Source organism: Drosophila teissieri, chromosome 3L (genome assembly GCF_016746235.2).
Source record: "Drosophila teissieri strain GT53w chromosome 3L, Prin_Dtei_1.1, whole genome shotgun sequence".
Taxonomy (NCBI): domain Eukaryota; kingdom Metazoa; phylum Arthropoda; class Insecta; order Diptera; family Drosophilidae; genus Drosophila; species Drosophila teissieri.
This window is the reverse complement of record NC_053031.1, coordinates 10,848,119-10,867,814: the sequence shown is the minus strand read 5'-3', so window position 1 is coordinate 10,867,814 and position 19,696 is coordinate 10,848,119. Positions and strand designations below refer to the sequence as shown.

The following is a 19,696-nucleotide window of genomic DNA, read 5'->3' as shown; positions in this document are numbered from 1 at the left end:
AGAGAGGAGCAAGGAGAGAGGAGTAAGGAGCGAGGAGCGAGGAGCACGGACAGAGGAGCAAGGAGAGAGGAGCAAAGAGCGTGGAGCGTGGAGCCTGCAGCGCTTGGGGATCGAGCGACCCAAAATGACGGAAGACAAAAAATGGGCCAACTCAGGGCACCGACGCTTGCAATACCCTTAAAAAGAGCCATGATATCAAAAGTGCTTAAGAGAGTCTTCAATATGAAAATAATGTTATGATCGTTTATATAATATAAGAGCTGTAATAACTACATATGTATATCATAACTAAAACTTTATCTGCTATGTAACTATTATATATATCTTTGTTATCTCAAATTATATTAAGATGCCTTGAGATCGCTACTAATAACCATACTTGTAAAATATGTGCATGTTTTTCACTACTAATAACCATACTTATAAAATATAAGCACGTTTTTACTACTAATAACAATAACAATACTTGTAAAATACAAGCATGTTCTTTACATGCTAAAAGAACACTATTAAAAAAACATGGTAGATATGAAATACACTCTATCAATTAACATAGCAAAATACACATTAAATATGGCACAAGTAACAACTAATAGCCACTATCAAAGCTTGGAAATCAAATTATGTTAGTAAATACACAACTAGATTATAAAAGGTTTAAAAAGAAGTAACCCACAATATGCATAACTATAAACTTGTTCGAACCAGCCTTGTAAAGGGTATCAGCAATCACATCCAGCGACGGACGCGTGTTGCCCCACCGTATCTTTGACTCAATCTCGAGGCAGCCCCGGCCGCACGGTCTTGGATCTCTGGGTCCCCATTCGATCTGCGTTCCCCAATCCCCCATTCCTCCAAAAACCCCAACGAAGTGGTTCTGGGTTGGGTTGGGCTGGGCGATGGTGGGGCGGAGATAATTCGAGGCGAGTGCTGAGGGCGGCGATGATGAACCCTCGCATCCAATTGAGGGGCGGACGGCAGTTTCGTTGCGGTTGAAGTGAATCGATGGCGTGGAAATCCTGCGGCTCTGAACGCTCAGAGATCAGGTCCGAATGTTAAAAGCATAACCTGAGCAATTAAAATACCTCGTTTAGAGCTACAATAAATGGATTAGATAAATAATATTGGCGCCGGACAATCCTCTGAATATTCATATGTCTGCTAAACGGATTGCGACCACAAGCTATTTAATATCCAACAAAAAAAAACTTTGCAAACAAATGTGCTAATATATGCAAGATTATGTTAAATACATAAATAAACGACAGACTGAGCAGCCAAATATGGCAAAATCAAACTAACGCGAAATATGGAAAATTATAAAAATAAGATAAAATTAATGAAACTGTGAATATCTAGCACCCTTTCGCTATATTTATACCAAGATCAGTGTGAAGGATTAATGCTCCACTATAGTAAGTAAGAAAGTTGCCATTTAATAATTAAGTTAATGAAATAAGTTGCTCATTGTGTTGCTGGCTGCCAGTGGGACCCATTCTTTAGGGTATCAAAACCGGCCGGGGTTGGTAAACAATGCTTGTTTGTTGGCTTGACTGGAAGATTGTTTTGCAGACATAAATCTCAAGACCAACAGACAGTCCGACTGAACAGATGGGGTCCACAAAAAAAAAATATATATATATATGTATATAAGGAAAAAAGAAAACCCGCAGGGCTAAAAGCGACCCAGACACAGGTCCACAGTAAATTCACTTGACTTCCGTCGAGTGATTTCAAATTTGGTTTATAGCCAATACATTTTACTAGTGATTTATCAACAGCTTTGCTCTACATAAACTATTCCGCCTTAAGTACATTAATTTGGTTTCTTTTTAGTTTTTGGTGAAAACAAATACTGAATGACCAAACAGAAAGACATATGATCATAAGATTCTTTAAGAACATGTAAAATTTCACTTGATTTCATAGACTTTTGTATAATTTTGCATACTATACCACAAAGTTAGGATCACCGACCAAGTGTATATATACTTCGTCTAGAGTGGCTTGGCCCGAATTCGATTTGATTTTTTTTTGGTTTTTTGTTTCCCCATCGCTTTTGGCAGTCACTTGAGTGAGGTTTGACTGTCTGAGAATCGGAGTGTCTGGTCGGCGGCTTATGTGTTCATTTGTTTATCGCCGGGACAGAAGTTGAAAACCAGTTCCCCCAGATGAAGTTCTATCGTAATTGCGTATAACTTTAAGTACAATACATTAAGGTCTAATTGACAGACAGACTGGCAGCCCCAAAGTCGATTTTCCCCCTTGTCATTCTCTTTGCCGCTTCACTCGCCAAATTAATCATCAGAATGCGATAGATGTGGCTCGTGTTGGTGGTGTTGCGATTTATTATTATATTATATAAGCATGCGGAATTACGTAAGCACTTGTCGAGCAGTTGCCTTATGGCATTAAGTAATTTGGATCTCTGGGATCTGCGATCTGCGATGCTTTCAGCCGTTTCACGTCCATGCGATTATAACGCCGACTGACTGAGTCATTCAATGTCGTGTAACTACAGCCCTATCACAGAAACAGAATCGATCGTATATGTTGTATATACATATGTATATATATTCCCGATCTCTTCCTGAAGTCTTTTGTTTACTCGTGCATGGAAAATTGATTAGGCTAAATGCAATTAAAAGTCGAAGCGTTTTAAATTTATGAGTTTGAGCAGAACAAAGGGAATGACTTGGTTGAATAAGGAGGATACTACAATTCATGATCAATATAAAAAGAGTTATACTTATTAATGAGTAAATTTATCTTATGAAACCTATTTCAATACATTAAAAACAATTTACAACATAGTTTTCAAGTCAGCTCAAATATTTACATTGATGTGTGGCATTACTAGAGTAGAAATCAAAACTCTGACAATTTTGTAACTATTAGATCTATTTTTATATAATTCGCGACACATTTCTCACAGTGTACAGATACCCCTCTGAAGTTGAAGTTGGACAAGCGAGTCAAATCATCATTTAAACCGGTAAGCTAATGCTTCAAGTGAAACCGCGGCTTTTCAGTTCAGGAAAATGCCTTGCCAGCGAATTCTCGTAGCATTGATCTGTCTCACGATCATAGTGGTTATTACGACCATCTGCCAATCTTTTCATACCAATTTTCTAACAGTGGGCCGCAATGGAACGCTAAGATATGAGCCCACTGAACTGGATCTTGGTCAAATGCGATTGCTCGCCGGACTCTCTGATTCTGAAAGTCTTCGCCAAACTGTGCAAAGGATTGCGATTAAGAGGGTAGCAAGCACTTCGGGGCATTCGAAAGTGAGAAACTACATAGTGAATTACCTGAAGAAACTGAACTGGAACGTAGAACTAGATATTTTTACACAGAAAGTGCCCATTATGAGTGCCGTAACCTTCCACAATATTGTGGCACGTCAGAATCCTCGGGCCCAAAGATACCTAATGTTGGGCTGCCACTATGACAGCAAGTACTTCAAGGATTTCGACTTTATGGCCGCCACGGATTCGGCAGTGCCCTGTGCCCTGATGTTGAATATGGCAACTATTTTGAGAAACCAGTTTCGACATCGCTCTGATATCAGCTTAATGCTGGTCTTCTTTGACGGCGAGGAGGCATTTGGGGAATGGTCGGCGGAGGATTCGCTCTATGGCTCCAGACACTTGGCGGAGCTGTGGGAGCAGCACGGTTTCCTGGATAGGATTGACCTCATCGTGCTGCTGGATCTCATTGGAGCCCAGGATATGGTCTTTAAGCAGAACATTCCAAGTACTTCTGGTTGGTTCCGCCGACTTGTCCAGCTGGAAAAGAAGTTATTCCAGGCGGGCATCCTGCCACTAGAACGTCCACTCTTCAAGTTTGAGCCCAGCACAGATATCGATGATGACCACCTGCCTTTCATGCGACGCAACGTTCCGGTTATCCATCTAATTTCCAATAAATATCCAGAAGCTTGGCATCTGGCTGAAGACTTGGAAAGGAACGTGGACTACAATGCTACGGAGCAAGTGGCTCTTGTTCTGCGAATGTTTGTCATGGAATACCTCAACTCGGCACCTTCTACTTCAAATACCGTTTACCAGTAGTAATAAATCTATAAATCTATAATCATATCTATAGTATAGCCATTTTTCTACAAGCTGCTCATAAAGGGTGCAGTCATTTTTAGTTTAATATAACTTTTGTTTTACATTGTTACAGAGGTGCCATTTCGTGGAATGGCAAGCTTAAAAAAACACGAAAAAGGAAAAATCAAATGAAGGGGAAATGAAGTGCTTTGCGATCGTTTCTTTATTAATAACCACAATTCTGACTTGGCATCAAACCGCAGACTGCTGTGTGTTACTTTTCGCCTCTGCTGGCAACCGAATCGTATCAAATTTCCATCCATCCGCCATCCGCCATCCGCCAACGTTTTTCCGCTCCCCAGTCGGCCAAAAGCCATCAGCCATCGGGCCACGGGCAACACTCGAAATTTATGTACGCTGCTCCCAGCTCGCTGAAAGCAACACGAAAGTTAATTAAACTTGAAAATAATAAAAGCAAAGCGGAGCAGAACAGAACAGAAGCAGCACCAGAAGCTTCCAGCAGAAGGATGTGGATGTGGATGTGGAAGTGGATGTGGATCTGGATGTAGATGTGGATGTGGCGAGTAATGAAACACAAAAAGTGTACATCACAGCCAGCGGGCACCGCAGCGAATGGCGGACACGGGCCCAGAAATCGGCTGGGGACTGTGCATATATACATATATATATGTATATATCCGCAGATATATGTAGATGAAGTGGCGAAGGCACGGAGGTCGGTCGGTGGTCATCATTAGCATATCGCCGACAGCGGCGCGAAAAAGGGTTCCCATTTGAAAAGTTAATCGCCAGCTGATGCTGCACTGCGATTGCGAATGCTGGGAAACCAGTGGTTGAGGGCGGGGGGGCGAGTGGTATATAGGGGGAAAAGGGGGTGACGATGACTGCGTTGACACTGACAGCCACCCAAAAAAAACTCCCCACCACCCAATCCCAGTGCGACCCACCGAAGGCCATATCCCTGTCGTCGGACCTTATCTGCGGACTGCAATAAAAACGGACAATAATTAAAACTGGCAAATAGAACTGGCACACTGCGACTGTGTGCACACTTTCCGAAAAGGGTTTTCAGAAATGTCCTTTAAATGGCGAAGCCTCTTAAAATTATACAGCTTTTATTTAGATTTTCTGAAAGTAGTTAAACTGTATTAACAGCAAAGGAAGTCTGTTCCAGATACTAAAGCAAAACACTTTAGTTACTATTTAAGGGTATCATTATATCAATATATCTAATTATATATCAATATATCCTTTTTAATGTTTAATACCTCTTAGAAGGATACAACTTCTTATTCGAAATCTAAAAAATTTGTTGCTTTAATACTATGTTTAACAATTAATAAACTCGAACCCCTTACAACATAATTTCCCATCTCAACTATTTACTATTCACAGTGCCCAACTTAACAGCATTTTTATATTCACTTCCTAGTCATAAATCAGTTATGCAAAAGAGATGAGTACAATTTGCATTACATGGTTTTAATTACCCGAAAAAAAGTCGGAATACTTTTGCAGTGCATTCGAAATTGATTAAGCCCCGAGGGAAATTGTTCTTTTGACTAAATACTGATAGCATGATATTTCAAAAGGAGGCTCTTTGAGCCTTTGAAAGGATTTCTTTTCCAATATTTTTACAAGATTATGTCTTTTACTCCTTTTCCTTTTCTTTCCCTAAACTAAAAACAAGAAGATTCCCGTATTACCACGAAAGTCTTGCCCAACATTCATTAACAGTCTGCAGTCATTCGCCTAACCCTTTTCTGCTTAAGGGGGGAACTCCCTTTAGACATTTCAAAAAATCGATTTTTTTTTTACTGTCTTAATCGATAGGTATATGCTTCGAGAATATAATTCCGAAGTTTCAAAATTCTATTTTCAAAATTGTGGAAGTTATGCGACTTTAAAGCGGCGCGCTCGACCGGTGCGTGAGACATCTCCCGATTAGCGCGCGCAGAACGTCGGCACAGCGAAAGCACGAAAGAGGCCCGAAGTGCTCGTAGGGAGGCAAATCTCCTTGAAAATGAGTTTTTTGAGGAAGAAGAAGGTTCGCTTTACGAACCTGGTGGAGCTGATTGACGTGTTACTGCCACCATCGTGTCCACTATTGAGTAAGTTCCTTTTTCCTCGACCGCTAACTTTGAACGTCGTTTTCTCAGAACCATGTTTTTTAAATTTGCGTGGGTGATTACAAAAAAACTAGTGAACCGATTTTGTTCATCCTTGATTTATTTTGAAGATCATAAAAAACTGCATCTGTGGTACTAGATTTATGAAAAAAAAAATTTTTTTTAACTATTTTTTAAATAAAAAAATCGAAAATTTTTGCTTCAAAAACGGAAAATTTTTTGAATGCTCAATTTTTATAGTTAATGTTCATAAATACCGTATATTTTAGTACCACGGACAGAAAAAACCTTCTCGAGTAAAAAAATGTTTGATTTTATGATTTCAGATAAGAATTGCGGTCAGGATCGCCCACGCAGATTTCCATGTCAGCGGCGAGGCGAGATACAAGATCAGCTAAAACTTCAATTATTTATAATTTTGCAAACAATGAAAATGTTTTTTTCTTATCTTTAAACATTGTCCTGAATATATATAATACCAATTTGATGTGATCTTTTTTTATTTTCCCAAAAATAAATAACAAAAAATCACTAGATTTTTGGCTTCTAAAGGGAGTTCCCCCCTTAATCAACAAAAAATTGTGTACTTACAAATACATATAATTCGTACACTGCGTTCCATAAGTATAGGGTTATAAAAAATATTTCATTACATATTTCAAAAGATGTTTTTAAAATTAATAAGTAGGTTTCGAAAATGCTGTTTGTTATGGGCATAAGTTTATAACTAGGTTAGCTTACAGTTATGGCAATCGCTGTACTTGAAAAAACTTATCACATTTTCCGGTTTGCTCGCTGTTTGAATTACTGCAGGTCTGCCTTTTGCCGGCCTCCTGTTTTTCTTTATTTTGTATTTTTTCCAAACAAATAACCGTAAAAATCTTTGCCATCCACATCAGTCGTAAAAAGGGGATTTCATTTTAATTACATACGAATTTCTTGTTTTTTTTCAACTCACCTCACAGATTCAGATTCGGATTCAAATTCAGATTCAGATTCAGCTCTTGCTTTTTGGATTTTGGGTTTTTGTTTGAGCGCGGTGAATGGGTGCGAGTGCATCGGGTGCGGATGATGATGATGATATAGAGAGTGCCTAACCCCCGAGCTTCTTTGTGAAACGCTTTGCGCCGCGCCGTTCTGTGCCGTGTGTTGACTTTTATAATTAAGCCCTTTGTGTACATTTCCAGTTGACGGCATCCCGGTGGTTGGGGGGCATCCACCCCTGACTGTTCACCTGGCTTGCAGGGGTTGGGGGGGTTGAGCATCATAAAAAGGATTAATTGTGCGCAATTAAAGAAAATATATTACCAAGTTCGGGGCCAAGTTTCGTAACGCTTTCGTTATTTTTGTTTTTTTATTTTTGGTTTGTTTGTTTGTTGCTGCCTGTGTGTTTCTCGGGATGCGAAAAGTTTGCCACCATTTGAATTATGCAAAATCATTTAAATGCGTCGCCCCGAAAAGTTTTGCCAACATTTCTCCGCCGACTTAACCACTTTGGCATGTGTCCCAGCCTCTTATTGTTATTGTTGTTTGCCGGGGGGGCTTAAGTTCATAATGCTCGTGGAGAGCGTTACGCCCAGCGAAGGAAAAAAGGGCTCGAGTGGGTGGTATCCCTATCACAATTGCCAGGACAATGGAGGTGGCATCCCCATTCCATTTCATTCCTTGCCTTGCCTTTCCACATGCGTTCCCGGGTTAATTGCTCAAGTTCAAAATTAAAATATTTATTACAATGAAAAACTTTGGCACTTTCGCGTCGCCAACGTGACGAACAAAAGGCAGCTTACGAATAAGTAGTCCTGCCCCCTTCCGCAGAAGTTTCCATTTCCTTCCCCACATGGGAGTTGTTTAATTTGTTTTCCGCTTAGTGATGTTTGCCCGAGTGTGTGAGTGTGTTTCCCGAGCCGAGGAGAAGGCTCTTCTGAAAGGTGCAATGCAGACAATGGGACTTGTCATAAATTAAATAATATATCAGGAGTGCAGAAGAGCTGGCTTTCTAATTGACACTCAACACAACACAAACTGCACTGCCATTGTGTATCAGCTTGTCATTGGGTCGGTCTGAGTCAATATTTTGATGCTGGAAAGTAAATATTTTAGGTACTATCTGTATCTGGAACGGAGATTACTCCAAGATGCACAGAAAGTTATAACTAGTAAGTGTTTCAATTATCAGGAGCTAAAATCAACTCATTAAATCCCATAAAATTAGTGATTAATTTTTAAGGAGCTTAATTCAAATAATCGCAAAATTTCTGCTTCAATACGGAAGTTTATTCTAAGTTTATATGTAGTTTATCTGTATCTTGAAGATAGATTACTCAAAAGATGCACAGCAAGTTATAACTAGTAAGTGTTTCAATTGTCAGGAAATGGAATCAAGTCTATAAGTCCCATAAAAGATGTGGTTAATTTTTAACGAGTCTAGCTTATTCAATTTATATTTCTGTTTCAATATGTATTCAATACATTTCCGTTTCAATAGGGAAGTTTATTATTTACTTAAACAAGCAGAGTACTTTCCTGTTTATATTTTCACAACCAACGACTTCTGGTTTTTCAACCCCAAAGTACTTTTCCTCTCTGATTCGTTTAGCAGCTAGCAAAATACTCTGTTTGCCTTCTGATTGATTTTATTGTTGGCAATGCGATTATTCGCGACCAGACCCTCGGGATGCCCAGATCCCGCCATTTAATAAGCTCGATTCCCAACCTCTGCTGTCTGGCCATTAGAACAGGTGTTGCCTGTGGCTGCACTTCCCTTCAATCTGCCGCGCAGATATCGCAAAGGGGAAAAGGACCGCAACATGTTTGCCAACGCTTTAAAAATGTAACATGCGGTGCTTTTTCATCAGCCTTTGGCTAGCTTTTCCTCCATTTTCCCCATCCCAGTATCTCAACCTCGTCTCGATTATCATTTGAGTGTATTGAAAATTTGAAACGCATGAATAGTCAGTCGGGCTAGATCGTCCTGCGGCTATATACAAAAGGAGATATGTGTGTGTGCATACGGTTTGTATGGACGGCCAAACGAGGCATTCCAAGGGTTTATCTCAGCACTTCAGTTGGATTTTTCCGGGGTATTGGGCGGATATGGCGAATATGGCCAAAACACATCCGTTGGCAGATGTTTTTCACATGGCTCATGGCGGACTAGCCAATACGGCAACACATGTCGCTACACCCTTTCGATAAAGGATGACGTTTGCTATAAAGATTAGTAGTATTTGGGTGAACAAAAAAGAGATAATTGAGAAATTAAATAAAAACCAAATACTGGTTTAAAAAACCATTCTTTTTGTATTCAAATAAATAGTATTTATATCATATATATTATGGTATTTTTGTATTACAGGGTATGTCAGAAGTGGGTAGCTCCTGCGCACCGCATTGCACCCATTAAACTTGAGCGGTGCCCCGAATGAGCAAGTGTAGCGGAAATGATTTGGTAGCTCCAGTCCCTAGACACCCAGATCCACTCCAAGTCAATCCTTGGTGCCTGGTGGAGCACATTTTCATCTCCACTCACGATTTGTCGGTGATTGGAAAGTGTTTTGTTTGTGCTGCTGCCATAAATTGGAGTTTTCTATTATTTTTATCGGCTGGGCAACAGGCTGTACGACTTGTCGGGTAGTTCGATGCAACGCCATATGATTGGCCCTTATTCAAATATGCAAATAAAGTGAGTTAGGAAGGCATGTACATATATAAATACTTTATTTATTGTTTTAAGGAACGGCGTGAGTTAATATATAAAAAAAGAAATGGAATGGAGTGCTACCAAAGCCTCGAAAGTAAAGTAAGTGCCTCAGATTTTCTAATTAATTAGATGCCTCGTTATCTTATATGCACTCCACACTTTTTTCCTGCTCCATAGAAAAGAAAGATCTTTAGGATCTGATTTAATCATCGCACACTTGCAGATGAATTGTGATATTTTGCATAGCAACTACTATTTATTTAATATACAATTCGCGTGTTGTGTATGTATTACATATTAACAGAAACAGTCTATTTTTGGGCCAAATTAAGCGAACTTCTTGCTTTGAGCTCGAATGAGGCGGTATAAGAATCTGTTTGCCAGCTCTGTTGGGGATGCTGAGGGCCCAATTCATTTGCAGCAGTACTTTTTGCACTCATCGTGATTATCATCAGCCTCCCTGCTCGTTCGTCATTATCGAGCCGGAGAACTTCAGCTGTCATTACTTTTTATGGCCCAGCAACATGATGCACTTGCCCGGCCCCATGTGGTTGAGCTGGGTCTGCTGGTATACGGGAAATGGGGAAATGGGGGAGTGGGGAAGGGTGGTTGGGTGGCTGGTGGGTGGTGGGTGGTTTGCGTTGCCGAGGCTGACTGGCAGTTAAAATATAATTTCAGGAAAGAAATCATCATAGAGCCCGAGCAGAAGCCCCAGCGTCAAGAGGCAGTAAAAGTAAAACATCAAAGTGAATGCCAGGATGGGGCTGGAAGGGGTGGGGCGTTGGGTGGTGCAGGGTGGTGCCGGGAGGCAGCGCCGTTTGTCACCGCTAGGGGGCGCCACGGGCGGTGGTGGTCGGTGCAGGCGGCTGTCAAGAGTGAATTGTGAAAGAACGCATTTATCCCAGGACCTCTTCCATCCACATGCGTCTGCAGCACGCCCCACATGCCACACTGCCCCTTTTCTTCAGCCCGCCCCCTTCTCCCTCCTCTGTTATGTTTCATTTTTCACTTATCTGCATGTGAGTGAATGCGCTACACAGAACGAAAATGTGCTTCACCAAGAGCTGCAAAGAAAGTGTACTATAGAGGTCCAGAAATTGGACTGAAATCAAAATATTACCCTTGAACTTTTACTTATTCTATACGTCATTATAGTCTTAAGCTCGCCCAAAAACATCCCACTTTTCTTTTCAAAGTTTTCATTTTGAATGAATTCTTTTTTGGTGTACCAGCCATGGCTGGCATCCAATTTCACCCACACTGGCTTTGTGCTGGAAATTGTCAGCCGTTTGATTGTGTAATTGATTTAGCGAGAAAACTCGCTCGGAGATAGACTCTATCTGCCCCTCAGTTGCCCCTCACCACGTCCCTTTGGCAACCGTCAATCCGTTTAAAGTCGTTGGCTAATTAAGTTGCGTTCCAAAATGGCAGCAAAGTGGAAAATGAAGGAGGATGGCTGCAAAAAATGCGACGCATCCGCGATTTTTTCCTCTACTCGTTCTGGTCATAAATGAGACTTAACATTTTACAACCCAAACCAAACACACAGCACCACCCACCTAGAGACACCCAACCACCCGCCCACCAATCAACAAACCACCACCCACCGAATGTAAGCGATTTCAATTGCCAGTTGGTGTCGAGGACCAAAAGTTTACGATCGCTGCTGGTGCTTTTTATTTGGGTCTTAATTTTTATAAATTTGTATATACTACCTAAGGGTATTCCACTTTATATATTATATTTTGTTTTGAATTTAAAATTAAACTATGATTTTTAAAATAGTAAATATAGTTAAGTAACCATTTGAGTTGCACACAAAAAGTTAAGCAAAAGTTACAATTTAAAAGGGTATTTGATAATCGTGTTACTCCTACATACTCTTTGACTGACACTGTCTGCTGGCACATTAATTTTAATGCCGTCGAAAGAGACATTTAAAATAAATTCGGAGGGAAAAATAAAATATAATTCTGTGTCGAGCGGTCGTTAAAAAATAGACACCAGCCGTGTTTACCTATAAAAATATTAAATACATATAGCGTGGTAAATGTTTCAATATCTTGCGCGGCAAAAGGGGGAATTTCTGTGGGAGTTTTGGCATTTCAACACGCAAGTTTTTATGACCGAGACAATGAAAATGCAGAGTGGGCTCAACGCAGCCGCACAGTGAGGTGGAAAAGTCTGTGTGCCCAGCAAAAACCCGCATAAAAACGGCATAAAATTCAAAACGCACCGCAAAATGGGAAACCTGTGCGAAAAAGCCGTAAACAATATTCCTAATCGCATTGCGCTATAGATGCAGATGGTTCAGATTAAAAATTTTTACATTTTCTGCGCCCAAAGAACTTTAAATATTTAATCAATATCTGCAATACATAAGATATAAATTACATACAGTAGTTTGCCTTTTAAACTCCGCCATACATAAGATATAAATTACAAACACTAGTTTGCCTTTTAAACTTTCACATACCTAAATATCTCTTAAAGACTACAAAAAGTAAAATAAAGTCTGTCTTCCAGCTTCGCAGGCTAAACTATGATATTCATTTTCAAAGTTTAAAGACTTTTCGCAGCCTCAGATGCGGTTTGTGCAACCCTCGCACCGAGGGGAAATTGGCTTTTAACACCCAAAGAGAAAAATCGCTAGCAGAACATGGCACTAGGAGAGGGGCGGAGGGGGGCGGGGGGTAGCGGTGTGACAGCGGCTTATTTGAAACGAATTTTAATTAAAACACAACGGAAAAGTTTCGGCTGGCACAGGAAACCACCGCCCCCTGCTCTCTGCTCCCCGCTCCCTGCCGTACACTGAAAGTTAAATCCCAGGACTGTCAGGGCGATGTTCGCTTTCAGGGAAACTCGAAACGGAAGGAGGCTTACATTTAAGAGATAACTAGGAACCAATTTAAAGAAGTCAAGGAAGTGGTTGGTATATAACTATAAGGATATTTACAAGCTATATACATTTTCTTATTTTATGATTTTAAATGAGACACCACTTGCTGCATCCAATCGCTGCAAATCTATGGATATACCTGTGTATAAAAGCTATTTACATTCCTTTATTTTATGATCTAAGATGAACTACCTACTAATGCAGTTACTACACTGTGGAGACACCACTTGCTGCATCCAATCGCTGCGGATTATCGATACGCTGCAGATTATCGATGCGTTGCAGGATCGAAGGACGAAGGCGATGCCACATGAGGTAGCAGCGGTCCACATAGGGAAACTCGTAATCATCCGCAAAAAGCTTGAGCAGAGCGTCCCTCATCGGTGGCCCATAACCCCGGCGATTGACATACGCGTCCGCGGCGTACTCAAAGTGCCGTATACAGAAGAACACGATCCAAGTGCAAATGTCGTGATATATGGGCATGAGATACTTGTACACCAGCCAGAAGCCCACGGAACTGGGATAGAATGTCGTAAAGCCCGCCGCCTCGAACAGCGTCACCCACCTGTTGCAGATCCCGAAGAGCAGTAGGTAAATCAAGAGATGCAAGTAGATCAGGGCCAGTCCCTTTGCCACATGCCACAGACGCCAGTGGGCCAGTTGATGGGCCACAAAGGCGGCCAACTGCTCGTCATTCAGCCCGGCACCCATCTGACCCCAGTCGAAGTCATCGGAGCCAAAACCGCGGTTCAACTTCAGGTTATCGTGGATGTCCAAGCGCAGGCAACAGCAGCAGCCCATCACCCAGGCAGTGGGACGACCCACATGGAAGGTGTGCACCATGTAGACGCGACCTGGAAACTTGAAGTCGTCCAGTACCGCCTTCAGACTATCGTCCATATCGGATTCGTTATTCATCTTGCGACTTTTGCCCAAACAGGGCACGCCAAATAGGCCAATGAAGCCCAATACAAGTATGGATAAGCCCACCAGAATAAGCCAAACGAATAGTGTGAAATACCATTCGGTGAGCCCATGAATAACCATTAAAAACGCAGTCAGCGGAATGACTGCAACCTGCAAAAAATTGAGAAGTATTGTCATATAACAAAGTATAGTTTTGTTTTAATAATAAATTACCTGCAAGAACACCACGACAAAAACCAAAGCACAAATCAAACCCAACAAGGGCGGCGTTTTTTCGGGATCCACATGGTATCGCGGATCCAGGATGAGTTTCTCGTAAAAAAGTGACGGCAACTTGCGGACTACCAAGTATGTGGAAAACAGGGTCATAAATGTGACATTCAGCCAAGTGCTATCCGCATAGCGATACCAGCCCACCGTCGATTTCCAGAGATACGCCAGCGTGCAAAGATACAGATCTAGGCAGCTATATAGTGTATCTATAGCTAAATTGAAAATCTCCAGATACGAGGCATGGAGTTGCTTATCCTTGGATGCCTGTAACAGCAAGCAACTGCTCTTTAATTATTATTTTGTAAATAAATATGTAAACTTAACACCTTAAAGGCTTCCTGCGACATAGTGCCCTCCATTTGCTTCGGTGGCACGGAAGCGCTTTTGCACAACTTCAGCTGCCTGCAGCAGAGAATGAGGTGAAACCCATTGTGCACCACTATCATCAGGCAGAGGATGTGCCGCAGAAGGATCGGATCCGAGAAACTCAATTTCCGGGGCACCACACTCATGCCGATCGGATTTCCCGATATCTTGAGCCGCTCTCCACGCAACGGATCTTGATATAAGGCGAAAGTGTTCATATTTTCCAATCAAACTGGTTTTTAAAACTATAACAAAGTGAAGCAGCAAGTGAATGAAATCTAAAGCAAGCAGTACTTTATTTCAAGCAACCATTTTTAACGTTCGACTATAAAATATTCCAGAAAGTATGCTATATATTTTTAGCAAGCCGCAGTACTTTCGCAATATGTGAAATTGCTCTGCAAATCGCGCTTTTATGTGGTTAGCAGTGCTAACCACAACTCAAATGTGTCACATGCCACCTCCTCATCATAATCCCGATTTCGTCAAGGAGCCCATGGTAATCCAGGCTGTCGAAAGCCGTTGACTAGTGGAAGCCAAAGATTATGATGGCGCCAGTGAAGAAATTACACATATGTAGCCGGAAAAGAAGGCGTGTGTGTGTGTGTTGGTTTTACTTTGGATGTAATGGTTCTTTGTAGTTTGTTTCGAGGATTTGAACTTCTTACGCTTGGCATATCAATAATGAGTCGAGGGCTTGGCGGGATTCTAGGGATTCTAGGGGGAATTGTGTTGCCAAGCTGGCTGCTTTGATGGTTTCGGTTCAACGCCATTACTTAACCCTCCCCCCCAAACCACCCATATATCCCCATAATTAACCACCCTCACACATACACACATATGCGCGAACATTCACTTGGCATCTCTAATTAGTAGAATTTAATCTTCACACTATGGCAACGTCAAACGTCCCGAACTGCGACCCCCCAACCGCCCCCAATCCGCCCCCTAGTCATCCTATATTCCACCCATTGCGCTGCTCATTATGAAAAATTCCAAATTAAAAAGACGAGGGGAGTGGAAACAGCACAAAGAAAAATTATATAGACGCAGATATATTCAAATTTTATTATTAATAAGGAAGAGAGAAGTTTGTTTCAAGATAAATATTTATAAGAAATAAATTACCTCGCTTTAAAATAGTTTAAGATACTGTTGGAATAAAAAACACCACTATTTATTCAAGCTGCAATATAAACTTTATAGCATTACGCCAAAAAGTAACTTTTGTTAAAGAAAACTTTCTCATAATACATTACTACAAGGAAAGTATTATCCTGAAAAACCTATGGAAAATAGTTATAGTTCACATCCTCCTGGTTTCTCGCCGTGTGGCACACAGTAAAAGTTTATTGTAAGAAGTAACGGTGGGATTTGCATAAATACCAGGACATGCTTGGGTGTGCGTGTGTGTTAGTATCACACATCATGATTACATAATTTAGCTATTAAAACAGCGCCAAGTGGCTGGCTGAACCGAGTGCAAGCGAGAGAGAGAGAGGAGACCGAAGAGCGAGACAGAAGGCAGGAGGCAGGCTGCAGGAGGAGGCAGTGGAAAAGAAGGCGCTTATTTATGCCTCAACACGCCGTTTGGCGCAGCTTCAAAGGATCCGAAACGGGAGCGGGTGCTCCAAGGGGGTTGGGGGGGTGTCAGTCTGGTGGCGAGGGGCTAGTGTCTAAGAGGGGTATTCCAGTTCAACGGCACACATGTGCACTTGATTTACTCATTAGCGTTACTTTTCTGTTCATAATAGGGCGCTTACCAAGCCGGAAACCACAGCCGCCCCCGCACCCCCTCTCCCACTGCACAAGCTCCATTTTCCAAAGACCCTTCCCCCCTTCCCCCGCCCCCTTCCTCCTTGCCACTGACTGCCACATTTGGTTTCATTTCGAACCGTTCGGGATGCGTTGGTATAAGCCGCTTAGGCGTATCCTTTGTGCATGTGTAATTGTGCTGGCCTCACACACTGCCCCCTTCCCCTGCCCCTCCCCCACTTTTCGGCTTACCCACCCCTGCCCCTTCTCTCCTTCCCTCCTTCTCACCCTCACACACACACGCAACTAAGCCCTAATAATCCCCACTATTTGGCCAAAAGATGGGGGGAAAAAAGGTAAGACACTGCCACAAAATACGACTTCAAACATAAGCTTATCCTTTCGTCAATAAATACGATTGCATGAAAGCAAAAAGTGCGAAAAAGAAAAACACTTTAAATGAAAATGATTGAAATAATATAATTAAAGTGTTTAATATATAAACTTTTTATTTTTAAATAGCAAGTACACATTGTTTGGCCTTTTGCATATATGAAATATATATGTGATATATCCAAGTATTTATTTTACTTTTAATATTTTTTTTCAGTGAGCATGCGTAAGTAAGTAGCTACTCAATTCGCTGTGCCCATTTTTGATTCCCGTTCCATGCTTGGGAAAAGTCAAAACTTAACATTTCACATTTGCCAAAGGCTAAAAATGTTCCTCCGGGTTTCCTTTCTGCAGTTGGTCCTTGTGAATAGCTATCCTGCAAGCAGGGTTTTCTGGAAGAAGCTCTTTGATTTCATCTAGAAAAGGGTAGAGATAAATAAAGAAAACCTTTAAATGGAGTTGAGCCATGACAAATTGCAGAATGCTCAGGAGTTATCTCGTTGCCATGTACCATCCATATCAAATGGAAATGGTCTTAATAAGTCTCGAAGGAGAAATAGTACTTTTTCTTTCTGCCTAAAAATATAGGTTTACTGCATATAGCATTTTGATGGCATGAGTATTTTAAGTGAGGGCTCTAAGGATTTATTGGCCCACAATTAGAAGATGTGTACCACATTTTCAAGAACATGAAAACATGGGATTTCAGGATTATTCCCAACTTCTTACCCCTCGAGTGCACAAAACGCGGACCGATTTAGTTGAATTATAGCCGAGGTAATCCTTAGCCTTATAATTATGTGGTTTTGACTACAGACAGAGGTCGAACCATTTACCTAAGGCTTTGATATATTTCAGCCCAGCTCCTTGGGCCAACCACTCCGAGTGACTCCGAGTGATTTGATATATGTATGTATGTATGCCCTGCTACCTCAATTATCTGATGCAATTGTGTAAGAGATAATCCGAAACTAATTCGGATTGGTTGCGGTCAAGTTGTGTGCCGTCATCTTCGGCAATCGATAGGGGCCTCCAGTTGGAGAGCAGAGCACTTGAATCTGAGGGGATTTATTTTCGTTTTGGCCATCTATTATGCGCGATAAGATCGCAACGTGAATAGAAGTTTCCGTTGCCGTGATAAGGGGATTTTAAATTAATAATTCACTCTTGCTGCACGAACATGAAAAACGTCGGAAAATTGCTCAATTTTCCATGCGCACAAGGTAAAACGGTGGAAAAGAAACCAAAAAGAAAAAAATGAAAGAGAAATTTATGCTAATTTTCGACAACTATCACTGCTCAACATCGGTGCTACGTGGATGGGGCTATGGATGGGGCTATGGATGGGGCTATGGATGGGGCTATGGATGTGGATGTGGACGTGGACGTGGCCAACCCACCCGAAAAAGCAGACCCACCAAACCTGATGGTCATGTAATGTCGGCGGAGGCAGCGTAACGAAGTAACCTAATTAATTTGTGGCACTCATTAGCAACAATTGAAAATGCCACAGCCAGCAGAAGCAGAAGCAGCTCCTCCAACCATTCGCCCCCCTTTTTATTCCCAACCCCCTTGTCACTCGTCAACTCAACCAGAAGTTGAAAATGGCCATAATGAGTGTGGGGTACGACTAACGCCCCTGCCCCGCCCCCAGTACACCAGTTACTCCAATTCTGCCCATTTCTTCCATCGAAAAAGGAAATTGTGGCGGGGTAAAAGTGCGTAAGTATATTCCATTTGACGACTATCTGATACTCTAGCTTTAGCTGGAAACAAAAAAATATTACAATTGATTTCTACACCTTTTTATGTTGAATTATTTAAAATTTCAACGAAATGGTTTGCATTCAATTGTTAGGCAGCTCGGCGTTTATACGAACCTTAAATAATTATAATTGGTACTCACGATTTTTTAAGCGACATATTTATGTTCTTTATATTGAAATGCATTACACTTTTAAATGTTCAAACTGTGACGTGATCTCAATTACAATGTGAGCACACACGATCGCACAGTTTTGAAACCAATTTGTGTGTTATGAATATGCTATAAATGTACTTCAAGTGCGCAACGTGACCTACCAATTTCCCATACTTTCATTCGCATTGAATGCCTAATAAATATGTGAGGCTCACGATCTTTAATACTTAGCTATTGTTGAATTCTACACAATATTCCATTTGAACAAATAGAAGTTAGCATTTTCATTAAATTGCAGTTAGCATGGTCGAAAAAAATTCCCATCGAATGTCACTTATTCAATTAGCCAGCCGATAATTTGTTCTCATTGAGAGTGTCACGCATTAAGACGTTTCCGCACATTCTTCAGTAGTCCTGGGTTACTTTTCTACTCCTCCCAGTCTATCAATCTACCAATCTATCAATTAAGATTAATGTGCATTTCCATGGATTCGTCGATCATTTACAACGATTGTTTCGGAGACAACTTCATCGAAGTGAGGCCAGCGATCATCGATCAAATCTGAAATGTTGGCTAAGCAGCTTGCTTTCAACTGCCTGAGATCTTTTGGCTAATGATCTTTTTGGGCCAATAAAAGGTTATCACTTCCAGTGCATTGTAACTTACGAAATAATACCCATTAGAGCCAAATTGAATTATATTTATTCTAAAGGTAGTTGGCAGTGCATTGTAATAATAATAAGGATGGCTTTAAATATTTTTACATATATTTATGATGATCAATATGGAATGTTGCATAGGTAAAAGCTATATAATACTTTAGTAAATTAGGATAAGAAATACAATTAAGGTTCCCGCCGTTCCTGTCCACTTCTCACGCTGTCCGGAAGAGCAAATGGACCCGAGCTAATGAGCAGGTGTAGGGCATCAAATACCAAAAAATGTTAACTAATTTTCGGCTTTGCTGCGTTGACGTGTGAAGCGCGGGTCAGGGCAGCGCAGGGGGCGGGGTACTGGCCATATCACCTGCCCTCGGTTAGTTAGCTGGCCAAAAAACACAAAAAAAAAAAAACGAAACAAAGAAAAAACCTTGAATTGTGCGTGAGCCGTCCCTATTTGAGGCCCTGTCAGTCGTCACTCACCGTTCTCAACCTCCCCCATTTTGGGCATGACATTTTTACCAACGGCCGGCGATATGCAAAATCATTTGACCCGGTCCCAGGGCCCAAAACCCCAGGCCCAAAACCCCA

The 19,696-nt window shown here is 41.3% G+C and overlaps 2 protein-coding genes and 2 long non-coding RNA genes across 5 annotated transcripts; 2 read left to right on the top strand and 2 right to left on the bottom strand.

Annotated features, from left to right (window-relative positions):
- The first annotated feature begins 3,018 nt into the window (after positions 1-3,018).
- On the top strand, positions 3,019-4,103 carry LOC122616925 (glutaminyl-peptide cyclotransferase). Its single transcript, XM_043792516.1, has one exon. It carries the CDS (start codon positions 3,042-3,044, stop codon positions 4,074-4,076), a length of 1,035 nt encoding a protein of 344 aa, XP_043648451.1. The 5' UTR covers positions 3,019-3,041; the 3' UTR covers positions 4,077-4,103.
- A 1,750-nt stretch (positions 4,104-5,853) lies between these two features.
- On the top strand, positions 5,854-6,695 carry LOC122616927. Its single transcript, XR_006325926.1, has 2 exons — positions 5,854-6,190; positions 6,535-6,695. It is a non-coding gene; the product is annotated as an uncharacterized LOC122616927 (long non-coding RNA).
- A 228-nt stretch (positions 6,696-6,923) lies between these two features.
- On the bottom strand, positions 6,924-7,965 carry LOC122616926. Its single transcript, XR_006325925.1, has 3 exons — positions 7,517-7,965; positions 7,167-7,446; positions 6,924-7,089 (listed from the first exon to the last, which is right to left on the bottom strand). It is a non-coding gene; the product is annotated as an uncharacterized LOC122616926 (long non-coding RNA).
- Positions 7,966-12,837: 4,872 nt separating this feature from the next.
- On the bottom strand, positions 12,838-14,631 carry LOC122617416 (CAAX prenyl protease 1 homolog). 2 transcript variants are annotated; one of them, XM_043793266.1, is made up of 4 exons: positions 14,337-14,631; positions 13,951-14,274; positions 13,000-13,887; positions 12,838-12,946 (listed from the first exon to the last, which is right to left on the bottom strand). In XM_043793266.1, exons 1-3 carry the CDS (start codon positions 14,592-14,594, stop codon positions 13,015-13,017), a joined length of 1,455 nt encoding a protein of 484 aa, XP_043649201.1. In that variant the 5' UTR covers positions 14,595-14,631; the 3' UTR covers positions 12,838-12,946; positions 13,000-13,014. The 2 variants fall into 2 exon arrangements, with proteins under 2 accessions (XP_043649201.1, XP_043649202.1); XM_043793267.1 differs by having other exon boundaries at positions 13,004-13,887.
- Between the last annotated feature and the right edge of the window lie 5,065 nt (positions 14,632-19,696).